This window comes from Culex pipiens, chromosome 2 (assembly GCF_016801865.2).
Source record: "Culex pipiens pallens isolate TS chromosome 2, TS_CPP_V2, whole genome shotgun sequence".
NCBI lineage: Eukaryota > Metazoa > Arthropoda > Insecta > Diptera > Culicidae > Culex > Culex pipiens.
In genome coordinates, this window is record NC_068938.1 from 159,422,987 (window position 1) to 159,445,571 (window position 22,585).

The 22,585-nt window shown below is 33.4% G+C and overlaps 1 protein-coding gene across 3 annotated transcripts in view; it reads left to right on the forward strand.

The window, feature by feature from the left end:
• LOC120421681 (uncharacterized) overlaps window positions 1–22,585 on the forward strand; it is a 213,003-nt gene that overhangs the window by 184,008 nt on the left and 6,410 nt on the right. For all 3 annotated transcript variants that reach the window (XM_039584911.2, XM_039584912.2, XM_052707714.1), the window contains 3 exons: window positions 15,921–16,041; window positions 16,171–16,403; window positions 21,237–21,350. In XM_039584911.2, coding sequence (XP_039440845.1) covers window positions 15,921–16,041; window positions 16,171–16,403; window positions 21,237–21,350 — 468 coding nt within the window. The remainder of the gene's footprint in view (window positions 1–15,920; window positions 16,042–16,170; window positions 16,404–21,236; window positions 21,351–22,585) is intronic.

The following is a 22,585-nucleotide window of genomic DNA, read 5'->3' on the forward strand; positions in this document are numbered from 1 at the left end:
GACCGGGTGCACACTTTATACTAACAGACTATCGTAAACAATAAAACAACAAATTACTCAAATTTCAATAACATTTTAATCAACATTTTTCGATCACTCTGATTGGTTATCAAAATTTCATGAGTTCGAATCCCGAGGTGAAAGGTTTTTAAGCGCAAAATAATGTTGAGGCTCAGCCCATACTTTACTTTTTTTTTACTTTACTCAGTCCATAAAATTGGGGGCATTCTAACTTGTAATTAATATGGTTTACTTTTTTTACAGGGCCATTTTTAATGATCATTCAAAATCGGTCCGCAGGCCACAAAAATCACCCCATGGGCCACATTTGGCCCGCGGGCCAAATTTTGGTCAACCCTTGTTCTTAAGAACTGAACTTTGTTAAAAAAAATGATCGATATAATCAAGTCTAAATTTGATAAAAAAAAATCATTATTGAATTGTTGTACTAAAAACCATTTTGTTTTTTTTTTATTAAATATGAAATTTAAACTAACTCAATCTTTTCTCTTTTCTTTTCAGGTAAATTATCAACTCTATTTGTGAATAAGTATGACATGCTAAATAATTTCAAGCACATTGAATGTTTCAAAGAAATTTTAAATCCATAACAATCCCATCGCTAACCAAAATCTTATCTTGTGTTCAATAGACCTTTACAAAAACAATATCGTTTGTTCTACTCCCACAATCACCCACACACACAATGACATAACTCTCCCAAAGTAATTACACTAAATTTGAGCACATTAGCTAAATTGCCTCCCTTCGTTATGCACCCTTAGGCACACTACCAGTTTAAACAATTTTATTGTTACGATTTCATTCACACCTCAACTCCACGCACTGGCACTTCGTCATCTTTTAAGTGGACTTAAAATTCTTTTCCCTAACAGCCCTACCGAGAAGTCTTCAAAATTCCATTATCTACCACACCGTTGAGTACCTTCAACACACCTCACTCTGACCGTGGTGTCGCGTTCTCACCGTAATTTTTCACGCTGCTCTGAGCAGTGCTCGAGGTATGGATTTCCGTTCGCCTCAACTTGATCTTTTTTTGGCAAAACCGTACCCAAAACAAAACATATTCTCTGCTTAATGAACGCAAGTATACACTCTCGGAAACCAACTTGGGGTGGTATTTTCGGTAATTAAATTACACCAGCAAAACTGTTTTTTTTTTCTGCTGAAAAGACCTCAAAAGAAAGATGCAAGACACCTGATGATAGTTCCCTGCCTTGCTCCCCTCAAGCGAGAGAGCACTCATTTCGTAGGAAAGTTTCCCGAAAAAAAAGTGCCAGCCTTAATGACCACGTCCAGTCGGACGAGCGGTGTACTTGGCGTGCACTTGAATCGAAGATTAATATGTCTGCGCGAGGTCGTCCAAATTTGTGGCACGAACAGGACCGTTACTTTGAATATCTTTCTCTTTTTGGTGTCTTACTTAGGTTCATTTACACAGTTGATGTAATTTTTAATTTTTGAAGAAACTCAAATTATTTTTTTTTTTGTTGTTACTTTTATTTGGTGATCTCAACTTAAATAAATATGACGCTGAAGATCCAACTAAACAATATCTCAAACAATACTCAACAGATCATCGGTGTGACCCTGTTGATGCTGAGCAGTCACAACCAACAGCCTCGTTGAGTGCCAACCAAGCTGGTGAAAGAACGTAAATCAAACACCAATTTCACCCCGCTCTATGATTTATGAACTATCGCCTGGAATGCATTTCTGAACAGGCGGTTAATTTAATGACTTTCCAGTACCCATTACCTCTCTGTCTCTATTTGAGGAACGATGAAAGGTGAGAAAATTGGGCTGGCCGAAGAATTTGGGGCTTTGGGGCATCGCCAGTGCGAGGGTGGAAAACCTTTGGAAGTGCTGGCAGCCAGACAATCAATCATTTTCTGAGGGTTTCCAGGTCGTGGTCCATTTCGGAGGAAGAGTTGTTTTGGACCTAGGCCTTGCAATATGGTTCAGGGTAATTGGGTTGCTCCAATCGGAAGCATTGCGATGACCTGAAATTTGAGGAAAGGTTGGGGTACCCCGTATATAAGACTTGAAATTAAAAGATTTCTTCAAAAACGAATCTCCTAACCTCTGAGATAAAGTTTGAATCAAAACTTATAGTAAACGATTCAGTTTCGTCAAGGTTTTATTGATTTGGGCTCTCTGAACACGCTCCAATCGACAACCAAATTATAAATTCCGGGTATAAATAGTATGGAACCTAGATTTTGGTTTTTGTAGATGAGACTTTTTATTTTGCAAGCTCTTTACCATCACTCTTTTAACATCCACTTATTGAAACCCTTTTCAATCATTTCACCTACCTACCTCAAGCAAACCACTCTTTCCAATCAATTAGTCAGCCAACCACCTTTCCTAATCGCATCAATCGATTAGTGGGTACGCAGGGAATGGAATTCTGATCAGCTTCCCCTCCTCCAGCTAAACAAATAACGGTTATTTATTAAGCTCATAAATGCACCTCGTTAATGGTGTCATCAACACAGTGCACAACAACAGTACAGCGCAGTGCAGCAATTCCTTTTGCGCTCGACTCAAAGCCAAGTCACGCTCCACTACCTCCAAGTCTCGAAGGAAATGGCCACCATTGACAATAAATTTCTTAAACACATAAACTAAACAAATTACAAATAATCGATCGTTGCACCGCGATCAAAACTCCAGCACACGGCACTGAACTACTGTTGCGGCAAGTCGTTGACTATTGCTGTGGCCGATGGGCAAACGAAGATCCAACGATTATGGCTGGAAATTACACACATGTGCACCTGGAAGGGTCCGAGGGGCCAATAATGCGCATACATAATCCCATCCGATGGATCGAATTTATGATCATAACTTAGCCGACTGGCTGGTAATGTTTATTCTTTCCGCCAAGTCCACTGGAGGGAGGTTATGGTGCGCGGTGATTGTGACCATCCCGGTTGGTTCGGTACAAAGTGGTTAAATCGTGTTCGTATATGGATAGTGGCGTGAATTTTATCCTGCAAGATATATTTATATTGTTAGTCTATTGAATGCGCTTTGCGATAACTGAGACCGTGGAGAAAGCATCCAGGTTCAATTGGGATGCTACGCAGTGAACTTCAAGGCATTTGCGTATCATGAAAATAATTCACAAATTGTTACAAAACCAATTCAAATTGAGTTTTTACTAAAAATATAAATTTTCATTGGAAATGAATGTATATTTTTTGATTTAAATTGAAGTCAAACCCTTTCAATTTGAGTTCATTTTTTTTTTCAAACAATTTGGACACATTTAACCTTTTTGAAAATTTTCAAATTTTGGACCCTAAATTGAATGAAGACATACAAATTTAAAACTTTTAATTTAAAATCAGATATTTTGTAATAATGCATTGATGATTCAGGTTTTCAAATAATTTTTTTAGCTCGAGTATTTTTTTTAATTGTCAAAAAAAAACATTTTGTGCGAGGTTCGAAACACAAATATTTTATCGGCGAAACCCATACCGACGATAGATCATTTAAAATATCATACGAAATTTAAATAATTGGAACCACATCCGATTAAACATTCAAATCTTTTACTAACATGATTTTTTTGCCCTAAGATTTTTCCAAATTTAAAGGGGGGTGACAAAAATTTTGAAAAATATTTGCAACGGCCTTATTGAAGTAAAATTTTGGTAAACTTTTATAGCACTCACTAAGATGATATGCATTTGCACTTTATTAGAGTTTATTTTTGTAAATTACTCAAATTTTCAAAAATAACGTATTTCATGAGAATACTCATTATCTTATGATTTGCAGTATTACTTTGCTACAGTTTTTTTTTTGTAATTTACACAGATTTTCACAAAATACCGTTTTAAATGAAAATCTTTTTTCTTACTCTTGCTAGTGCCTTAGTTAAAGAAATAATTGTTCCAAAATGGATTATGATGCAACACACAGCTGAAAGGAACTCCAAAACTCTGTTATGCACTTCAAAATAACTCATTGTATCTATAAATAATATAAAACCAATAAAACCGAATTGAATTGAAAAAAATGAAAATCTATCGCACAGCGCTCAAACGCACTCTACCAGTGTATATGTGCATTAGGAAAAGGGGTCTCCTACGAAAGGCCGAATCTCAAAAGGCCGAATCCCGAAAGGCTGAAATTCAGAAGGCCAAATTACTCGAAAGGCAGAATTCTCATTAGGCCGAATCCCAAAAGGCTGAATGCTCAAAAGGCCGAATCTCATAAGGCAAACCGTGTCCGAAAAGTCGGAAAGTTTTTGCCTTTTCGGGCGCGGTTTGCTTTTATTATTTATATAAACCATAGCTATGTAACAAAAATTGGTTTCGGAATAAAGAAGGCACTTTCTAGCATTTCTGCTAACTAAATTTCTATAGTTTCTATTTATTTGTCGCAAAAAAATAATTTTAATTATTTGAATTCATTTTTAAGTACTTGGCGACGAATGATCAAATTTCGGTCATCGTCACCTATTCAATAAACAAAAAGGTTAAAACACTTTTGAAATCTGGAGTTTTTTTGAAAAGGTCCAATAAACCAAATTTTCAGTTTTTGCTTTTTGGGTGTTTTTTTAATACCGCTGACTCAAAGTGGTTTCAAAAACACCCAAAAAGCAAAAACTGGAAATTTTGTTTATAGGACCTTTTCAAAAAAACTCCAGAGATGCTTTGATTCAACAATATGATCGGTAAAGATAAACAGAATGTACTCATTATGTACTTATTTCGCTTAAAATGATAAAAAAGAACACAGTTCGTCAGTTTACTGTATCTTTGAACATCATAATCAATGAAAATCGTGAAAATATGAACAAAATTCTGAATTCCATTATCAGTCTGCCTTTCGAGACATTCGGCCTTTTGAGACGTTCTGCCTTCTGAGCAAAAGACAAAATTTGGCCTTTTGAATTTCGGCCTTCCGAGATTCTGCCTTTTGAGTTTCGGCATTTTGAGGCAATCCCAGGAAAAGACTGTAAACAGATAGCTTGATTCTTCTCAATAAGATTCGAGCAAATTGCAGCCTTAAGAGTATAACAGGAAATCACAAAAGATAGTCGCTATGACGGTCGAGGTGAATTAATCCAAAAATCTGTCTACAAGGCGGACAAAAAAAATGAAAATCTAAAAATGTCATAATTTTCAATATTGTTTTTTTCATACCGAAACGCAAAATTTTGTATGCATTTTCACTCCTTTAGAGTTTCTTTTGTAAAATACTCAAATTTTCACACAATACCATATTTTATGATAATGCTCTTATTGAAAATTTAGAAAACTTGAGCATTATCATAAAATACGGTATTGTGTGAAAATTTGAGTATTTTAGAAATGAAACGATTTTGTACTACTGAGCGATGCAAAATTTGCTTATTTCACCGTGTTGAGGATTTCTGAATAAAAATCACGATATACCGTATTCTAAGAAAATTCTCAAACTTCCATCATTTTCAATATGGGTATCCATCGATGCGAAAATTGGCATGCATTTTCTCTTCATCGGGGTTTTTTTTTAAAGAAAATACCGTATTCTTTTTTTTACAAAAAACACAGTATTTCATAAAAATACTAAAATATTCAATATGAGCATCTCAAATTATAAAATTTTAGCATTTTCATATAATACGGCAATTTATGAAAATGTCATACTACCCATATTGCAAATTATTAATAAAAAAAAAGTATCACGGTATTTTGTGAAAATTTAGAAAAAAAATCTTAGAGATAGCTATAAATAATAACAGGATTTGGATTAAATAAGTTAATTTTAGTAGGATATTTTGAATGAGTTATCGTCGACTAGATTGACAATTGTATTTTGATAATGATAACCTGGGTGCTGAATAGTGGTTCGCAAAGCGGCCTCAATTTAGAACTGTGGAACGAATTTACTGTTCGCAAAATGCTCCCAAGAAATATCAAGTATTGTAATCGATCAATAATTTATTTTGTCAGGAATAAAAAAAAGTCGATGGCGTCGATCTTATAAATTTTTCGAAGTCAATTAATTTTAAGAAGAGGGTTGAAATCATGATTGGCATGATTTGTCGCTAACATTTCAATAAGCGCTTTATCTCACGCAAAGCCTATGTTTATGAAGCTTTTTGAAATTTTAACGACGAATCATCAATAACTATTAATGGCACCTGCGACATAATAATGAATAATCTTACTATTATATTATCACTGCACTTCAAAGATTCATAATCTCCGGACATCCTTTTGGTTGCTCTTATGATTCACTAAATTACACCCACTTCTGACGCAATTTTTCGTCACGTGGAAAACAAAAAAGGCCTTTTTTGGTCGCCCATCATTTAGTCTATGAACTTACAATGCGCGAAGCTCTTAATTTTTCAGCAAAACGTTTAACATTAACATACCCAAAATGTTTCAAAACAAGTCACTTTAGCAACAACAAATATGTTACGCTTGAGCTTGAACATAGCCTTCTACTTTGTTTATGTTTACATCTGTAATGCAGTTGTATTAATGGGGATCATTCGCAAATCACGTTACGCATTCTGTCTTTTCAGCACCCAGATGATAACGATAAAATATTAAATGTATCAATAATCGATTTGAAATGAAAACTCTTTCATATATTTTCTTCAGAATGTGCTACATTTTCAAACAAAGTTTACATTTAACTATCCAAACTATTGTCAATCGATTTTGAGTTTCCTCGATACAATTGCAAGCTTAGAAAATCTAGATTAAATTTTCAAAAGGTCCTATCTGCATAGGAAACCCATTTGGGATAGGTTGTTTTGAAAATTTAATCTAGTAAATGTTGTTTTGAACTTTACCTGATACCTGAAGCTAAGGAAAGCTGTGGGATATCAAAAACTATTAATTGCATACAGAACAAATGCATTTAGCTTAAAATGTTTTTATTCATTAGTTTTTTTTTATTTCATAATTATTTTAAACATTAATTAACATGTATTTGAACAAAATTATCTAGTTCCAGTCGGTTGCATCTGGGTATGGTGACAGATTTTGTGTCAAAACAAAATATGTAATTTACATCAGGAACTGGTGAAATTTTTATCTGTGTCTGATGAATTTCACATTTTAGGAAATTAGCTATATTTTAGGAAAAATTAATGAAACAAGGTCATATCCAATCAGTCAATTGCTATACCTTCCAAATTCAACTTATTTTATTGGTAAGGTAAAATAAGTGAGGTTTTTAATTTTACTTCAAATATTCACATTTTTTATAAATTTTATTTGCGATATTTAACTATTTTGAAGTGTTTGTTGACTCACGTCCAATAATGCCTGAACTTATTCAAAAAAATAAGTAATTCTTAACAAAGTTGTTTCATCTTTTTCAAATATGTTTCTTAAAAATCGCAGTGATTGATTTTCAAAATTATTTTTTTTGCGTTAAGACTCGCAAACAGGGAAACAATTTATTTTAGAAAGCATTTGAGTAAAATCAAATCAGAAAAAAAACCTTTTTATTTCAAACTGTTTGGGCATTTGATATCTGGAGCAACACGAGAAAAGGGTTGATTTTGAATGCTTGAACTATTTTGCTAATTCTCAAGTTTCAGGAAACTTTTTCACAAAACTTGAAGTGTAAAACAAAAGCTGGCCTCCCCTGTAACCTCCCAGCTTTTCGGGGTTTGCTAAATAGTTACTCGTTGTCTTGGAATTTGCAAAATAGTTGCAGCTATCAAAATAATTATGAGCCCTTTTTCAATGTTGCTCCAGATATAAAGAGAATATTTAAAAAGGATTATCGTTATGGACTCGAATTGACCTGATTTTTGTACTTTAAATAAACAAACAGAAGACCACTGCAAGCCGTTCGAAGAACCAATTTGAGCACACGACTCACAGGTCGTTATGCGATTTAATCGCGAAACTACACGTAAAATCCCTCACAAAACTAAACTACGGGAATTGCTGTTGACTCTTCCGCTCCATCCATTCCAACGTGGCTTGCCCCAACGGGATTGTGATTTATTGCTTTTAATCAGTAGCTTCAGCTTTGATGTGCCTGTCATGTTCCATAAATCTATACATATTTCAATCGCGCGCAGCGAAATTTCATCCATTCACCACATCTCGGTCATCCATTGTGTCCAAGCTGATGATATGCTTCATCAATCACTGCAGAAGACTGTACTTTCTTCGTCAATGCAAAGTATCCACTTGCATAAACAAACACACTCGCCGATTCGATTCGACGCAGTCGAGAAGGCAGTCAGATTCAGCAATTAGCTACCGCGACACACAACATTGCACAATTTTACATAAAACCGCACAGCCCAACAGAGTAGTTGTGATCCCGTTTGGTCGCGCAAAGTGCGCTTATGGTGGGCTGCGTTTAAGCCAATTATCCGATTACGCGATAGTCGCGTTTAGGCTGCTCAATCCGGTAGCCACCACCAACCGAGGGGAGGTGAGAATTTTGCTGTTTTTCTACATGTCGAATGAAGCCTTATACCGCGGTGGATGATGAGGGATTGAAAGTGAAACCACTCTGACAAGCTTTGGGCTTAACCCCTTTGGTTTGATGAAACCGATTCGAGGGCTGATTCGTGGGTTTGTTCAGGCATGTTTACCTCTGTGGCTGGTGGTTAGGCATATCCGATGGGGAGTTACACCACACCGTTCACCGTCACCAAAGTGTAATTGGGACTAATTGTGGCAACATATTAAAGTGCCAGGCGTGCTCGGCAAATTCTTGCTGGGTAGCTTATGCACCTGGCTAAGATTTGTGATTTATGTGGTTAATGTGACAAATTTGTTGTGACAGCAATGGTGGTCTTATATAATTTGCTGGGAATCTCACCTGGATTTGTTGGATGTTTGTGACAATCTATTTGATGTTTCGTCAAGATACTTTAATTTTAAACATTTTTTCTGTACAAGTACTATACGATCTATTCCAGCTCAAATCGAGAATTTGTCTGGTAATTATGTACCCGACCCTCTCCGATTTCAACGAAACTTTGTAGACATGTTATTCTAGGCCTTTATAAGCCATTTTTGTGTATATGGAGCCAATTGTACTCGAAAATAACATTTGAGAAGGGCGTACGTTATTTAAATATTTTTGAAATTCAAAAATTACTGCATCTCGAAGCCGTTGCATCGTATCAAAAAGTGGTCAAAGACAAACTTGTAGGAAATTGGACGGACTTTCTGAAAAAATACACTGAAATAAAAATACACGCCACTGTCTCTCCAAAAAAAAAATACGAAAATCATTTACTAAAACTGTTTTTTTGAAAAGTTGTCTAAACGTCAAAATGTTTGAAAACCAATAATGGAAGTCGATTCCCCAGACAATTTTTCATGAAAATTTCCATATTGACCATTGTCCTATGTCCAATCCTTGTAAAGATACATCGGTTTTAAAAATAAAAATGTTGAAAAAATAGGTTTTTTGGTGGTTTTTGGCAATATCTATGTGACAGACTTGATTTTTCAGTCTCGCAAATATTTTTATCGGAAAGCTCGTCCAATTTCTCATAAGTTTGCCTTTGACAGCTTTTTAATTTGACTCGTTTTAGTATTTACGTAAGCTTATTTTCTATCCAGGTTTCTGCCACACTGAAAAAAAAAATCTATTTTCAGTTATAAGCAATGTGATTAAGCTTATATCTGTAAGCCCATACATCCAATTGAAATGCTGTCAAAGGCAAACTTATGAGAAATTGGACGAGCGTGACATCACCTTGAAATTTCACTTTTAAACTTAAAAATCAAAAAATCTCATAGAAGTTGCGTGTATTTTTATTTCAGTGTATTTTTTTCAGAAAGCTCGTCCAATTTTCTACAAGTTTGTCTTTGACCACTTTTTGATAGATGGCTTCGAGATACAGTAATTTTTGAATTACAAAATACAAAAATATTTAAATAACGTACGCCCTTCTCAAATGTTATTTTCGAGTACAATTGGCTCCAGATTCACAAAAATGGCTAATATAGGCCTAGAATAACATGTATACAAAGTTTCGTTGAAATCGGAGAGGGTCGGGTACAAAAGTACCAGAAAAATTTCCGATTTGAGCTAGAATTGTTCGTACTGTACCTTACTATTTTCCAGGATTTTCGTGCATGAATGAATTACTTTGAGCAAAAATAAATAAATCTAAAAATATGAGAAATAGTAAAACAGACCAAAAATGACTTGTCATAACAATAAAAAAAATCCATCAAATTTACATAAGAGATGCCATAATAAGCTCAGTTTTGATATAATGGTTTTTGGAAACAGATTGATCAGAAATTCCCTTCACAACACAAATTTACATATAATTTACACAACCTTTTTGAAATACCCTATTTACAAAAATCAAACTATAATAAAAAATTGACAATTTCATATTGCTTTACTTTGGTTTCACCACATTTCGATTCTTAAAAACAGCTCCGTTACAAATGACTTTATTTATTTGGCTAATGCAATCAATAACATTATTGTGCATCGGTTAACCCGCAATTCAGTAGCCAACAAAAACACTTCATCCGTCAACACCGTCGTTTTACATTGGTCAAGTTTTTCGTCATCCGCTGACCACTCGATCGTAACACAATAAACACACACCATGTCTAGTTTACTCTCGTGGAAAAACAAACCCTTCATCAGCCCTATGCTGCAAACATTTCTTGCGCCAACTTTTTTTTTAAAAAGTACACTTTTCCGTTTGCTTGTTTTTCGTAACATTTTCATGCGAACATAAAGCAAACCCTTTCCGTTGTCGTTTTATGTATAAAAAATCCCACATTCAAAACATTTAAAACTTATTATTACATCCGTTTGTAAAAAATCTAAAATCTAAAACATAATTTTTTTAACTTAAAATTTTCTACTGTGTAACTTTTTCCAAACGCAACTCGATACACGCATTTCATCGTCACATCTCCTAACATCTTCATTGTGAAGGCATTAACTTAAGTGTTATGTTTTCACCCCCTTCTTTAAGCAGTGACTACACAGTAGTTGGTTCAACCGTGTTTCCTTCTGAAGCTGTTTCCTCTCCACCTCTTTGATGTTACACTGTCTAGTTAATAATCACTATCGGACGGCGATGTCTAGGCGTAAAGGTATTAATTAACGACCACCATCGGTAGTAGTGCATCGGGTGGGTTTTTTTTGCTCGATCGCATTTCCTGGCATCTAGAGGGTATTGTTACACTTTTTTTTTGCAGATTTCTTGTGAAGTTTTCACTTTTCTTGAGACTTTTTATCAATATAAAGTTGGGATGAAGCAGTTAGGTTAATTCATCGTACTTTTTACACATCTTTCATTGATTAGATTAAGCCAAAGTTTTTTTTTCATCTGTTGTTACGTGAGTTCGTTCATTTTTTTTTTCAATACTTGGTATTTTTGTATTGATATTGCCTAACTTTATCAGTTACAGACAGTTTTTTTGAAAAGTTTGCTACCTTTAGTAAAGTCTTTAGTTAACACGTAAGCTACAAACCTAGTCCCCGCGCTTGGTAGTTTAAGTGTTAAAACGTATTATAAAATAACGCACATCTTTAAAGTAACCTCAAAATTCTGTTACGTACTTACAAGAACTAAACTTGTCTCATGATTATTCACTGATAAAAACTGAATTGAAATTGAAATAATAGCTTAACCTTTTTCAGATTTCAAGAGAAATTATCGTATTTCAAAATAGCATTGAAACAAGAACTAATCAAACAAATAAAAAAAGATAGAGTTGATTCCTGGGGAGCCTTTCAAACTGTTAAAAACATTCGGCATATTTTGCAGCGAAATGTGGATATTTTCCTATCACTTTTAAGTCAAAAAATTTAAAAAAAAACTAAATTTCAAGCCTGACTTTCGATTTTTTCAAACAAAAAGTATCACAAAATTCTTAATGCTTAGTAACAGTTAGGCTACTATTTCAGAAGCTTTGACGTTTTGTACCAACCTGTGATCCCAATATTCAAAATTTATATAAATAATTGCAAAGTATTTAAATGATAAAAGAAGCGTAATTAGTAATTTACTAATTACCCTTACTCAATATATTAATAATAATTTAAAATCGATTCTTCAAGTTTTTAAAGTGCATATTAAAATTAGTCTATTTTAAAAGGTCAGGTTGGCAATATTTAAACTTTGATATGACAGAGATAGAAAGTAGAAAAAAAATCGTTGATTTATACTGTAGATTTTGCAAAAAAAAAAAAAGCAATAATAAAATATATTGGACAATTCAAAATTCTTTAATCTCTAAGTGAAGTCAAAACAGCAATTCTATTTGAAAAGAGCCTAAACCGAAAAAAAGTTCTCCGATCGGGCTCAAAATTTTTGTAAGGGTTCCTAGGCCAAAATAATTAGACCCGTATTTTTTTGTTTGGCCATTAGGATGACCTACATCGTGCTAGGCTGGTTCGAAAAATGGCAATTTTCGTCATTTTTCGCAAAAACCACTTTTTTCGAAAAATCATATCTCCGCGCCAATTCATCCGATTTTAGCTGTCCTAGACGCAAAAGAAAGGTGATGAGTTTGGCTATTTGAGAAAAATAGTAAGAAGTCCCAAAAATCTAGCTTAACTATTGAAAAAGTCGTATGAAAACTTAAAATGGCGTTTTGACCGTGTCTGGACCAAAGAGCCTATGTCTGAAAATATTTTTATCGGATTCCTCGGAAAATTTCACATAATATATCAAAAAATTGGCGATGTCGAACCGTACGTTTACAAGATATGATTTTTTGAAAATAAAAAACTGAGTTTTTAGACGCGCCACGCGCAAAAACAGGAAAATGACGAAATCGGCAAAAAATCAACTTTTTTCACTAAAACTGCTATAACTTAAATATTTTCACGATGACCTATACATGTCTTGGTATCAAAATTTTCGTAATTCTCGATTAAATTTTCAAAAGGTCCTATCTGCATAGGAAACCCATGAGGGATAGGTTGTTTTGAAAATTTAATCTAGAATTGAAAGACGTAACTTTTGATACCCAGACATGTATAGGTCATCGCTGAAATTTTTAAGTTATCGCAGTTTAAGTCAAAAAAGTTGATTTTTTGCCGATTTCTTCATTTTCCTGTTTTTGCGCGTGGCGCGTCGGAAAACTCAGTTTTTATTTTCAAAAAATCATATCTTGTAAACGTACGGTTCGACATCGCCAATTTTTTGATATACTATGTGAAATTTTCCGAGGAATCCGATAAAAATATTTTCAGACATAGGCTCTTTGGTCCAGACACAGTCAAAACGCCATTTTAAGTTTTCATACGACTTTTTCAATAGTTAAGCTAGATTTTTGGAACTTCTTACTATTTTTCTCAAATAGCCAAACTCATCACCTTTCTTTTGCGTCTAAGACAGCTAAAATCGGATGAATTGGCGCGGAGATATGATTTTTCGAAAAAAGTGGTTTTTGCGAAAAATTACGAAAATTGCCATTTTTCGAACCACCCTAGCACGATGTAGGTCACCCTAATGGCCAAACAAAAAAATAATCTAATTATTTTGGCCTAGGAACCCTCAGAAAAATTTTGAGCCCGATCGGAGGACTTTTTTTTCGGTTTAGGCTCTTTTCAAATGGAATTGCTGTAAGTAAGCTTACTGCTTACATTAGAAGTAATGTCAGTGATAATCTTTTGCATTGAATTACCAGTAATGTGTTACCAGTAACTTAGATTACAACCCTTTAAAGGAACAACTCTGTTCATTAGAGAAGTAATTGCGGTACGAAATGAATGATACGTTATTATTATTATTAAAAAAAAAAACAAAATTTAGTTTTGAATCCAATTCCTTTAGACACATTTACATTCAATCTCAAGGTTTTATCGAGATTTTTGAGTAAAACGGTTCGCATCTTAACTAGTCTAGCTCAAAATTGTTTCACGGCATTTTCGGCTCATGAAATTAATTTTTCAACAAATCCAAGCCAAACGATTTCCACTACGGAAATATTATTAATGTCACAAATGATTTGCTAAGCCTTTACTTTGCGAAAATACAAAGTCAGAATAATTCAGCACCTTGGGCTTTTTTAGGCTTTACATAGATACAGAACATTAGATTTCATCTATTTATATTTTTCTTGTTATTTATCAAGGTACTTCTGATGATCTGATTAGATGATTCATATTTCATATTTAATTTAAAAAAAAAGTAAGCCCTAAAAGTGAGTCGTTTTTCATCAGATAATACAATATTAGTTTCCTAGCTGATTCCATATTTTTTGTATGATCCTGATATGAAAAACAGTTTTATCCACGAAAACAGCATGATTCGAAAAAAAAAGTTCTCTTGGCCAAAATACTTAGACCGGTATTTTTTTTTTTTGTTTGGCCATTAGGGAGACCTACGACGTGTTAGGGTGGTCCAAAAAAATTTCAATTCTCGTCGATTATCGCAAATACAATTTTTTTTTCCAAAAATCACATTTTTCAAAATAAATACTGGGTTATTCGACGTGCCGCGGGAAAATGACGAAAACGGTAAAAAATCAACATTTTAAACTAAAACTGCGACAACTTAACATTTTCAGCGATGACCTATACTTTTTTTGGGTATTTAAAACCCAGTTTTTACTTTCAAAAAGTCGTATCTCGGATTACTGAAATCATAACTTCACCATTTTTATCTGTTATTCAATGTAAAATTCTCCGAGGAATCCGATGAACATATTTTTAGAAATATGCTCTTTTGTCCGGAGACCTACAAAACAGCCTTTTAATTTTTCATACGACCTTTTCAAATGTTAGGCTTGATTTTTAAAACATTAAATTATTTCTCTTTAAAGCCTATCCAACACCCTTTCGTTTGCGTCCAAGTCAGCAAAAATCGGTTGAAATGAAGCGGAATTATGATTTTTTGAAAAATGTGGTTTTTGCGAAAAACGACGGAAATGGCCATATTTAGGACGGTCCTAACACGGCGTAGGTCCACCTAACGGCCTAACAAAAAATACGGGTCTAATTATTTCGGTCAAGAAAATTTTTGAGCCCGATTAGAGAACTTTTGTTTTCGTGAGGTATTGCTTTATGACTATACTCTGGCCTGAAAGGGTTAAACAGCATAGCAAAAAACTAAGTAAAAAGGCTCTGAAAGATAAGGAATTAATGGACTTGGTTTTACTTGTTTGCATGTTCATTTTTCATCAAATTCTTGACAGTTTTGAACAACGCAAATGATTGCATCTCATAAGTTTTACAGTTAACACAAAATAGCCCAAAGATTATGAAGAATCGAGACTAAAATTCTTTATTATTATTTCGAACGAACAAGCTTTGTTCGGCCTTTAGACTACCAGACTGCTTAATTTACAAAACGCTTAAGACATATTTACCATACGGATTGATTCTTTTTGAGTTTTCTACGTATAAAGAGTTCATTTGGTGAGAAACATGGCAAAGGAATTCGCTAGATTCGTCATGCAACTAACTAGGTGCTTACCAAAATCAGCATCGATAAACCAGTCCATTTAGTCGAGGTGTGAAACTTCTGATTCGATTACAACTTTTCCAAAACAAGCTCTCTAAACATATCACCCTCTAGGTAGAAACAAGTAAATTACCGGTTACATGACAACCGTGAAGCAGTTTGACGAAAGAATCAAACCAATTTTCAATTCACTCGCCCAAACTCATAACTCACGAGTTGCCCGTAAACCACGGGACGGGAGGCTAAAAAAAGGTCATCGACAGTTAAACCACCCATTACGGATCGTGTTTCGACCATTAAGACAATTTACATAAATTATCACTGCACTTCCCACAGGAAACTTCTCCCCCTTCGAATCGTGCAACTTTCAGCAATTTGTGCTGCATCGATCACAATCTGGCGATTGATTGATTCGATGGCCCAGGAAGTAATAACTGATCAAAATCACTAATAAGACTTTTACGGTCGTTTTCTTTCTCTTTTTTTCTCCTTTCAGTGACATATCATACTGCTCGTACCAGATGGCACCCAGTGCCGGGAAGAGCCCTCCCGGGGGGACACAGATTGGACCGCCCGACGTGAACGAGATGACCCTCGGCTGGAACTCGAACATAAAGGTGAGCTGATGGTTATACCATACTTAATTGGAGTGAACGTAAAGGAGATGAGATGTTGTAAAATTTTCCCGTTTGTTGAGAATTTTCATATTTTCAAAGTCCAATATTTTTTCAAAAATGTTTCTACAGCAAGAAAACCAACGCCCGCCCGTGTTCAACCCGGAGGACTACGTCATTTCGCTGAAAAAGTACGGCCGCCGGGGCACCAACGGTAACTTCAAATCCATCTACGACACCTCCCCGGGCGATGAGGGAGCGACAGCCAAGGGGGACAAACAGCAGCAACTGCACCATCAGCAGCAGCACCTCATGGACACCGCCAGCCGGTCGCACACGCTGCCCCACAAGAACTCAGAGTATCGGTAGGTTCTAAGCAGGATCGGAAATGTAATGTTGGTTGATATGATGTTTTAGGTTTTTTTTTTTTTCTTGAAAGAAAATCACAAACAAGAAGAAAAAATCACGAAATCAACACTTATAAGCAAACTTTTGTTTACCAATGAATTTTTGTGCAATAATATGTCTAAATTTATTAATAACTAATAACGGTTGAACTATAGTTGACTCATTAAAAAAAGGGGTTTTGAAGACCCCAAAAATGTTTTTTTTCCTGTTGAAACTATCAAAAGAATATTATTTGTGCTTCTGTATTTCATTTAAACACAAGCACATTCTGAAGATAATTTTGGTAATCTTATTATTATCTTTAAGTTTTATCCATACCAAATTTAATTATGTACATGTCATGCAAAAATAAAACAAATTTCAAGCAAAATAAAAAAAATGTACATTAAATTGCAACACAATTTCCAAATTTCTGAGCATTAATTAAAATCGCACACGTTTTACGTCTTTTTTCTAATAATTAATTTTTTTAAAACTGAATTAACTTTTGATTTTAATTTTGTTTTTTTTTTATTTGAATGAAACTTTGTCTATGCATTCCCTATGTTAAAAGAAAGTATTTTGCATCAATAGTTTTTTTTTATAAAGGCTCGATACAATTTTGCGAGCTGCTTATACAAAATGGACATATGAATATTAGAAAATCAGTTTTTTTAGAAGAGATTTCAGATTGATGTGGCAATTTGTAGGTTATGACTAGGAATTTTCAGCAAAAAATAGGTACGCGGAAAAAATCCCAATCTTCTATTTAACTTTTTATCTTTAAAACTTGAATCCTGAAAAAAATGTTTTTGTTATTTTCAATTTTTTTTATTTGTTTAAGGGACTTCAATTTAAATTTAGGAAAGTGAGCAATTCTCTACCAAAACCGGAAATAGATTTTATTTGTATTTTTTGATTTGGCTCAAACTTTGTTGGGGCCTTCCCTATGACCAAATGAGCTATTTTGTGTCATTGGTTCACCCATAAAAGTCTCCATACAATTTTGACAGCTGTCCATACAAAAATGGTATGTAAATATTCAAACAGCTGTAACTTTTGAGTGAATTTTCTGATCAATTTGGTGTCTTCGGCAAAGTTGTAGGTATTGTTGAGGACTTTTGAGAAAAAATAGGTACACGGAAAAAAATTGCAGATTTTTTAATCAACTTTTTTTCACTAAAACTCAATTTCTCAAAATACATATTTTTTGATTTTCGAGATTTTTTGGTATGTTTTAGGGGACAAAAATCCGCAACTTTTGAGCCATAGAAAAACATGGTCAAACAATCTGCCGCCGAGTTATGAATTTTTGAAAAAATAGTGATTTTTGGAAAAAAATCGAAGTTTTATGCAAAACAAATTTGAGGTTATTTTTTAATGCAAAATTGAATTTGCAATCGAAAAGTACTTTACAGATTTTTTGATAAAGGGCTCCGTTTTCAAGATATAGCCACCGAAAGTTTGATTTTAGCGAAATATTTGCAGTTTTTCGATTTTTAAAAATAGTGATCATGAGTGACCATCTCTAAAACATTTATTTTTTTTTTAAAAGTTCAGAAAACTTGCTATAAAATTGTCTAAGAGACATTGAAAAAATAAAAATGGTCGAAATCGGCCGATTTCGTAGAGAGTTGCTCAAGTGTCAAATTTGGTACTGGAGTGGTGTTTTTTTTAATTTGATTTTTAGGAAAACTAAAATATTTTCAAACAAAAATTCAAAAAAATGGTGGATATCGAATTTGCAATTGAAAATAACTAAACATATTTTTTATAAAATCAAGGTTTTCAAGTTGTAGGCATGTTTGAGTGTGTAAAATATTTTGTTTTTTTTTTTTTTCATTTAAGAATACTTCTTGAAAGAAAAGCATCTCTGCAACAGATATTTTTGAAAGGCTGAGCTCATTTATTAACTTTTTCGTTACTATTTTTTCGTTTTTCGTTAATAAAAAAATATATTTTTCAAATTTTATCTATTTTTTATTTTTTAAGTGTAACTTTTAAAATTTAGAATAAAGTTAAATAATTATTGCAATGTAAATTATGATGCAATACACAGCTGAAAGTAACTCAAAAACTCGGTTACGTACTGCAAAGAACTTATTCTGTCGTTATTATTTACCAATAAAGCCGAATTGAATTAGAAAAATGTAGCCCAACATTTAAAATTGGCAAAAATAAGAATTTTTAGCTCATTTGAAATTGTTCAAAAAGTAATTTTTGATTTTTTAATTTTCGAAAGTATTTTTATTCAAACAAGCAGAAAATTTCTAAAAAAATAAAAATAAAAGAAAAAATATATTAAATTACGAAAACCTTTGTAAATATAAACATTTTAATGCTTTGTTTAATTGGAAATGAGTGCAAATCGCAAAACGAACTGCAATTTCTGATCTTTGAGACAATTTTTTGAACAGAAAAAAATAGTTTCTTATCATTTTATTTTTTATGTTTAATAAAACAGATTCAGAAAATATCTTCAAATTCATTCAGCAGAACATAACTATTTAAATATCTATTTAAAAAATCTAATGATTTTTTAAGATAGTTGAGCAGTTCTCTAGGATTTCGGTCATTCGATTTTTTTGTATTTTTTAATCCGGCTGAAACTTTTTTGGTGCCTTCGGTATGCCCAAAGAAGCCATTTTGCATCATTAGTTTGTCCATATAATTTTCCATACAAATTTGGCAGCTGTCCATACAAACATGATGTATGAAAATTCAAAAATCTGTATCTTTTGAAGGAATTTTTTGATCGATTTGGTGTCTTCGGCAAAGTTGTAGGTATGGATACGGACTACACTGGAAAAAAATAATACACGGTAAAAAAAATTTAGTGATTTTTTTATTTAACTTTTTATCACTAGAACTTAATTTACAAAAAAATACTATTTTTAATTTTTTTTATTTTTTGATATGTTTTAGAGGACATTAAATGCCAACTTTTCAGAAATTTCCAGGTTGTGCAAAAAATCATTGACCGAGTTATGAATTTTTTAATCAATACTGATTTTTAAAAAAAATCGAAATTTTGGTCGCAAAATTTTTTCAACTTTATTTTTCGATGTAAAATTGAATTTGCAATCAAAAAGTACTTTAGTGAAATTTTGATAAAGTGCATCGTTTTCAAGTTATAGCCATTTTTATGTAACTTTTTTCAAAATAGTCGCAGTTTTTCATTTTTTTAAATTAGTGAACATGTTTGCCCACTTTTGAAAAAAATATTTCTGAAAAGCTGAGAAAATTCTCTATATTTTGCTTCTTCGGACTTTGTTGATACGACCTTTAGTTGCTGAGATATTGCAATGCAAAGGTTTAAAAACAGGAATATTGATGTTTTCTAAGTCTCATCCAAACAGCCCACCATTTTTCAATGTCGATATCTCAGCAACTAATGGTCCGATTTTCTATGTTAAAATATGAAACATTTGTGAAATTTTCCGATCTTTTCGAAAACAATATTTTAAAAATTTTGAAATCAAGACTAACATTTCATAAAGGCCAAACATTCAATATTACGCCCTTTTAAAATGTTAGTCTTGATTTCGAAAATATTATTTTCGAATAGATCGGAAAATTTCACAAATGTTTCATATTTTAACATTGAAAATCGGACCATTAGTTGCTGAGATATCGACATTGAAAAATGGTGGGCTGTTTGGATGAGACTTAAAAAACATCAATATTCCTGTTTTTAAACCTTTGCATTGCAATATCTCAGCAACTAAAGGTCGTATCAACAAAGTCCGAAGAAGCAAAATATAGAGAATTTTCTCAGCTTTTCAGAATTATTGTTTTCAAAAGTGAGCAAACATGTGCACTAATTTAAAAAAATGAAAAACTGCGACTATTTTGAAAAAAGTTACATAAAAATGGCTATAACTTGAAAACGATGCACTTTATCAAAATTTCACTAAATACTTTTTGATTGCAAATTCAATTTTACATCGAAAAATGAAGTTGAAAAAATTTTGCTACCAAAAATTCGATTTTTTGAAAAAATCAGTATTGATTAAAAAATTCATAACTCGGTCAATGATTTTTTGCACAACCTAAAAAAGACCGATTCCGTAGAGAACTGCTCAGTTGTAACAATCCTTACCGGTTAAACAATATTTGAAAACAAAATAATAAAAAATAATAATTAAAAATAATAATGAAAATAATTAACGGTTATTAAAAATCGACTTAAATGCAAATACCAAGATTGAAACGTATTCTTTGCATCATTTATGTATATTTGTAAGAACAAAAAAACTTTTTTTCTTTAGACAATTTTGTCAGTTCAATTATTCACTTTAGTTGAAAGCTTAAAAAATGAAGGTGATAAATTTATTTTTTGGGTATCTTTCTGTTCTTTTTGTTATTCAAATAGAATTGTTTTGAAATCGCGCATTTTCCCTGAGTAAACATTAAACCCAAAAAAAATTAAACACTTAGGAAATAGTTAGGAGCATCGTTTTCTGATAAAAGGAAAAAAATATCTAAAATAAGTTATCCCAAATAAAATATAATAATTCAAGTGTTGTGCAACAGCATGTATTAAAACAGAGCTGGAAGCAATCAGTTCATCGGTTTGTATTTTTTTACATTATACTGTAAAATTTATAATAAGAAAATGAGAAATTAAGGTTTTTTTTAGACAAAAATCTTTTGGATCAAATTTAAATATTTATATGAGATAACTAAAGAATGTAAAAATGTGCAAATGTGCAAATTTGAGTTAGAGTCAATTTTAGAGAATGTTTCGAGATAAGCTTAATTTTTCCCAAAAAGATTCTAACTATTGGATTACTCCCACCACTTCACAGCTCCCCCATCCAGGCACCCCCGGAAATGGACTGCGAGATGTCCCTGCGTCAGTTTGGCTCGGTGACCGATCTACTCACGAAGCTGCGGGCCGATCTGCGAGCCTCGTTTCCCAGGTAAGTGAATCCGGACGTACTTTTAGCCAGGCACTTTCTCCCTTTTCTCGATGAGCCCATCCCAACCACAACCTCCCAAGTGATCCATTAGCACACACACTAGTTTTACCACGTGTGTGTGAGCTGGGTGGGAAAAATATTAGCCGCGGCGACGATCCTCCTCAAAAACACCAGAAGTCATATGTGGCAGGCGCCGTAACTAACCCTTCAGTGACGACGGGGGTCGTGGTAATGGTGTTTTTCTTTTTTCGTTGCTTCTGTCCGGCTAATGAAATGCCATGAAGAATTACTAGCCATAAGCTCATATCGTGCGTGTGTGAGTTGGACAACTAACCTCTCCGTGGGCACGTCACGCGATTGCCACCACGTGAAACTTAAGCTCCTTCAGCCTGGTCGAACCCCTCCGAAATTAGTGGTTTCTACTCTCCGGATGTACTTGGGAGGCTCAAGTTTTTGCCAGGGAAAGAAGCAAAATCGCAGTATAATTTGGCGCGCAGGTATCTGATGAGTACGCTAAGTTTGTTGATGGGAGAAAGCCGGTAAAGCTCCTGAAACATTAGAGGTAACCGTGGACTTGTGGGCAAACGAAAGTTTTCAACATTCGAAGACAAAAAAGTAACTGAACTTGACTCGGATGACCTTTAAGATTGAATTGAAGAGCAAGCAGTAATAACAAGTAGAAAATCTAAAATTGTAATATTTCCGAACATTTATTAAGACCACCAAAAAGATGATTTCCAATTACTCCTGAAAGTTTCATGAAGATATTTCTCGATTAAATTTTCAAAAGGCCCTATCTGCATAGGAAACCCATGAGGGATAGGTTGTTTTGAAAATGTAATCTAGATTTCATGATTAAAGAGAGTAACAGACGATTTGAAATTTGCCTTGCGCAAAGCGAACTGTCAATCTATCAGAACGTTTTTCACCGTGTTGATTTACGGGTGCCACGATAACTCAAGATTGGATGGACCAAATTGGCTGAAATTTGGGGTGAACACTCTCAAGACATATCCCGTGTGCCCGAAGCCCGATTTTGAAATTTTGTCTTTTGGAAAAATACAAAAATCAAAAACTGACTGATTTTTTATATAAAAAACATAAAAATATTTTTATCTTTTTCAAAAATAAACTTTTTTAAAATCGGCCTTCGTCATGCACACGGGACTGGTTTAACGAATCTTCACCAACATTTTGAGCCAATTTAGTCAAAACAGAAATTTATGATAATGTGT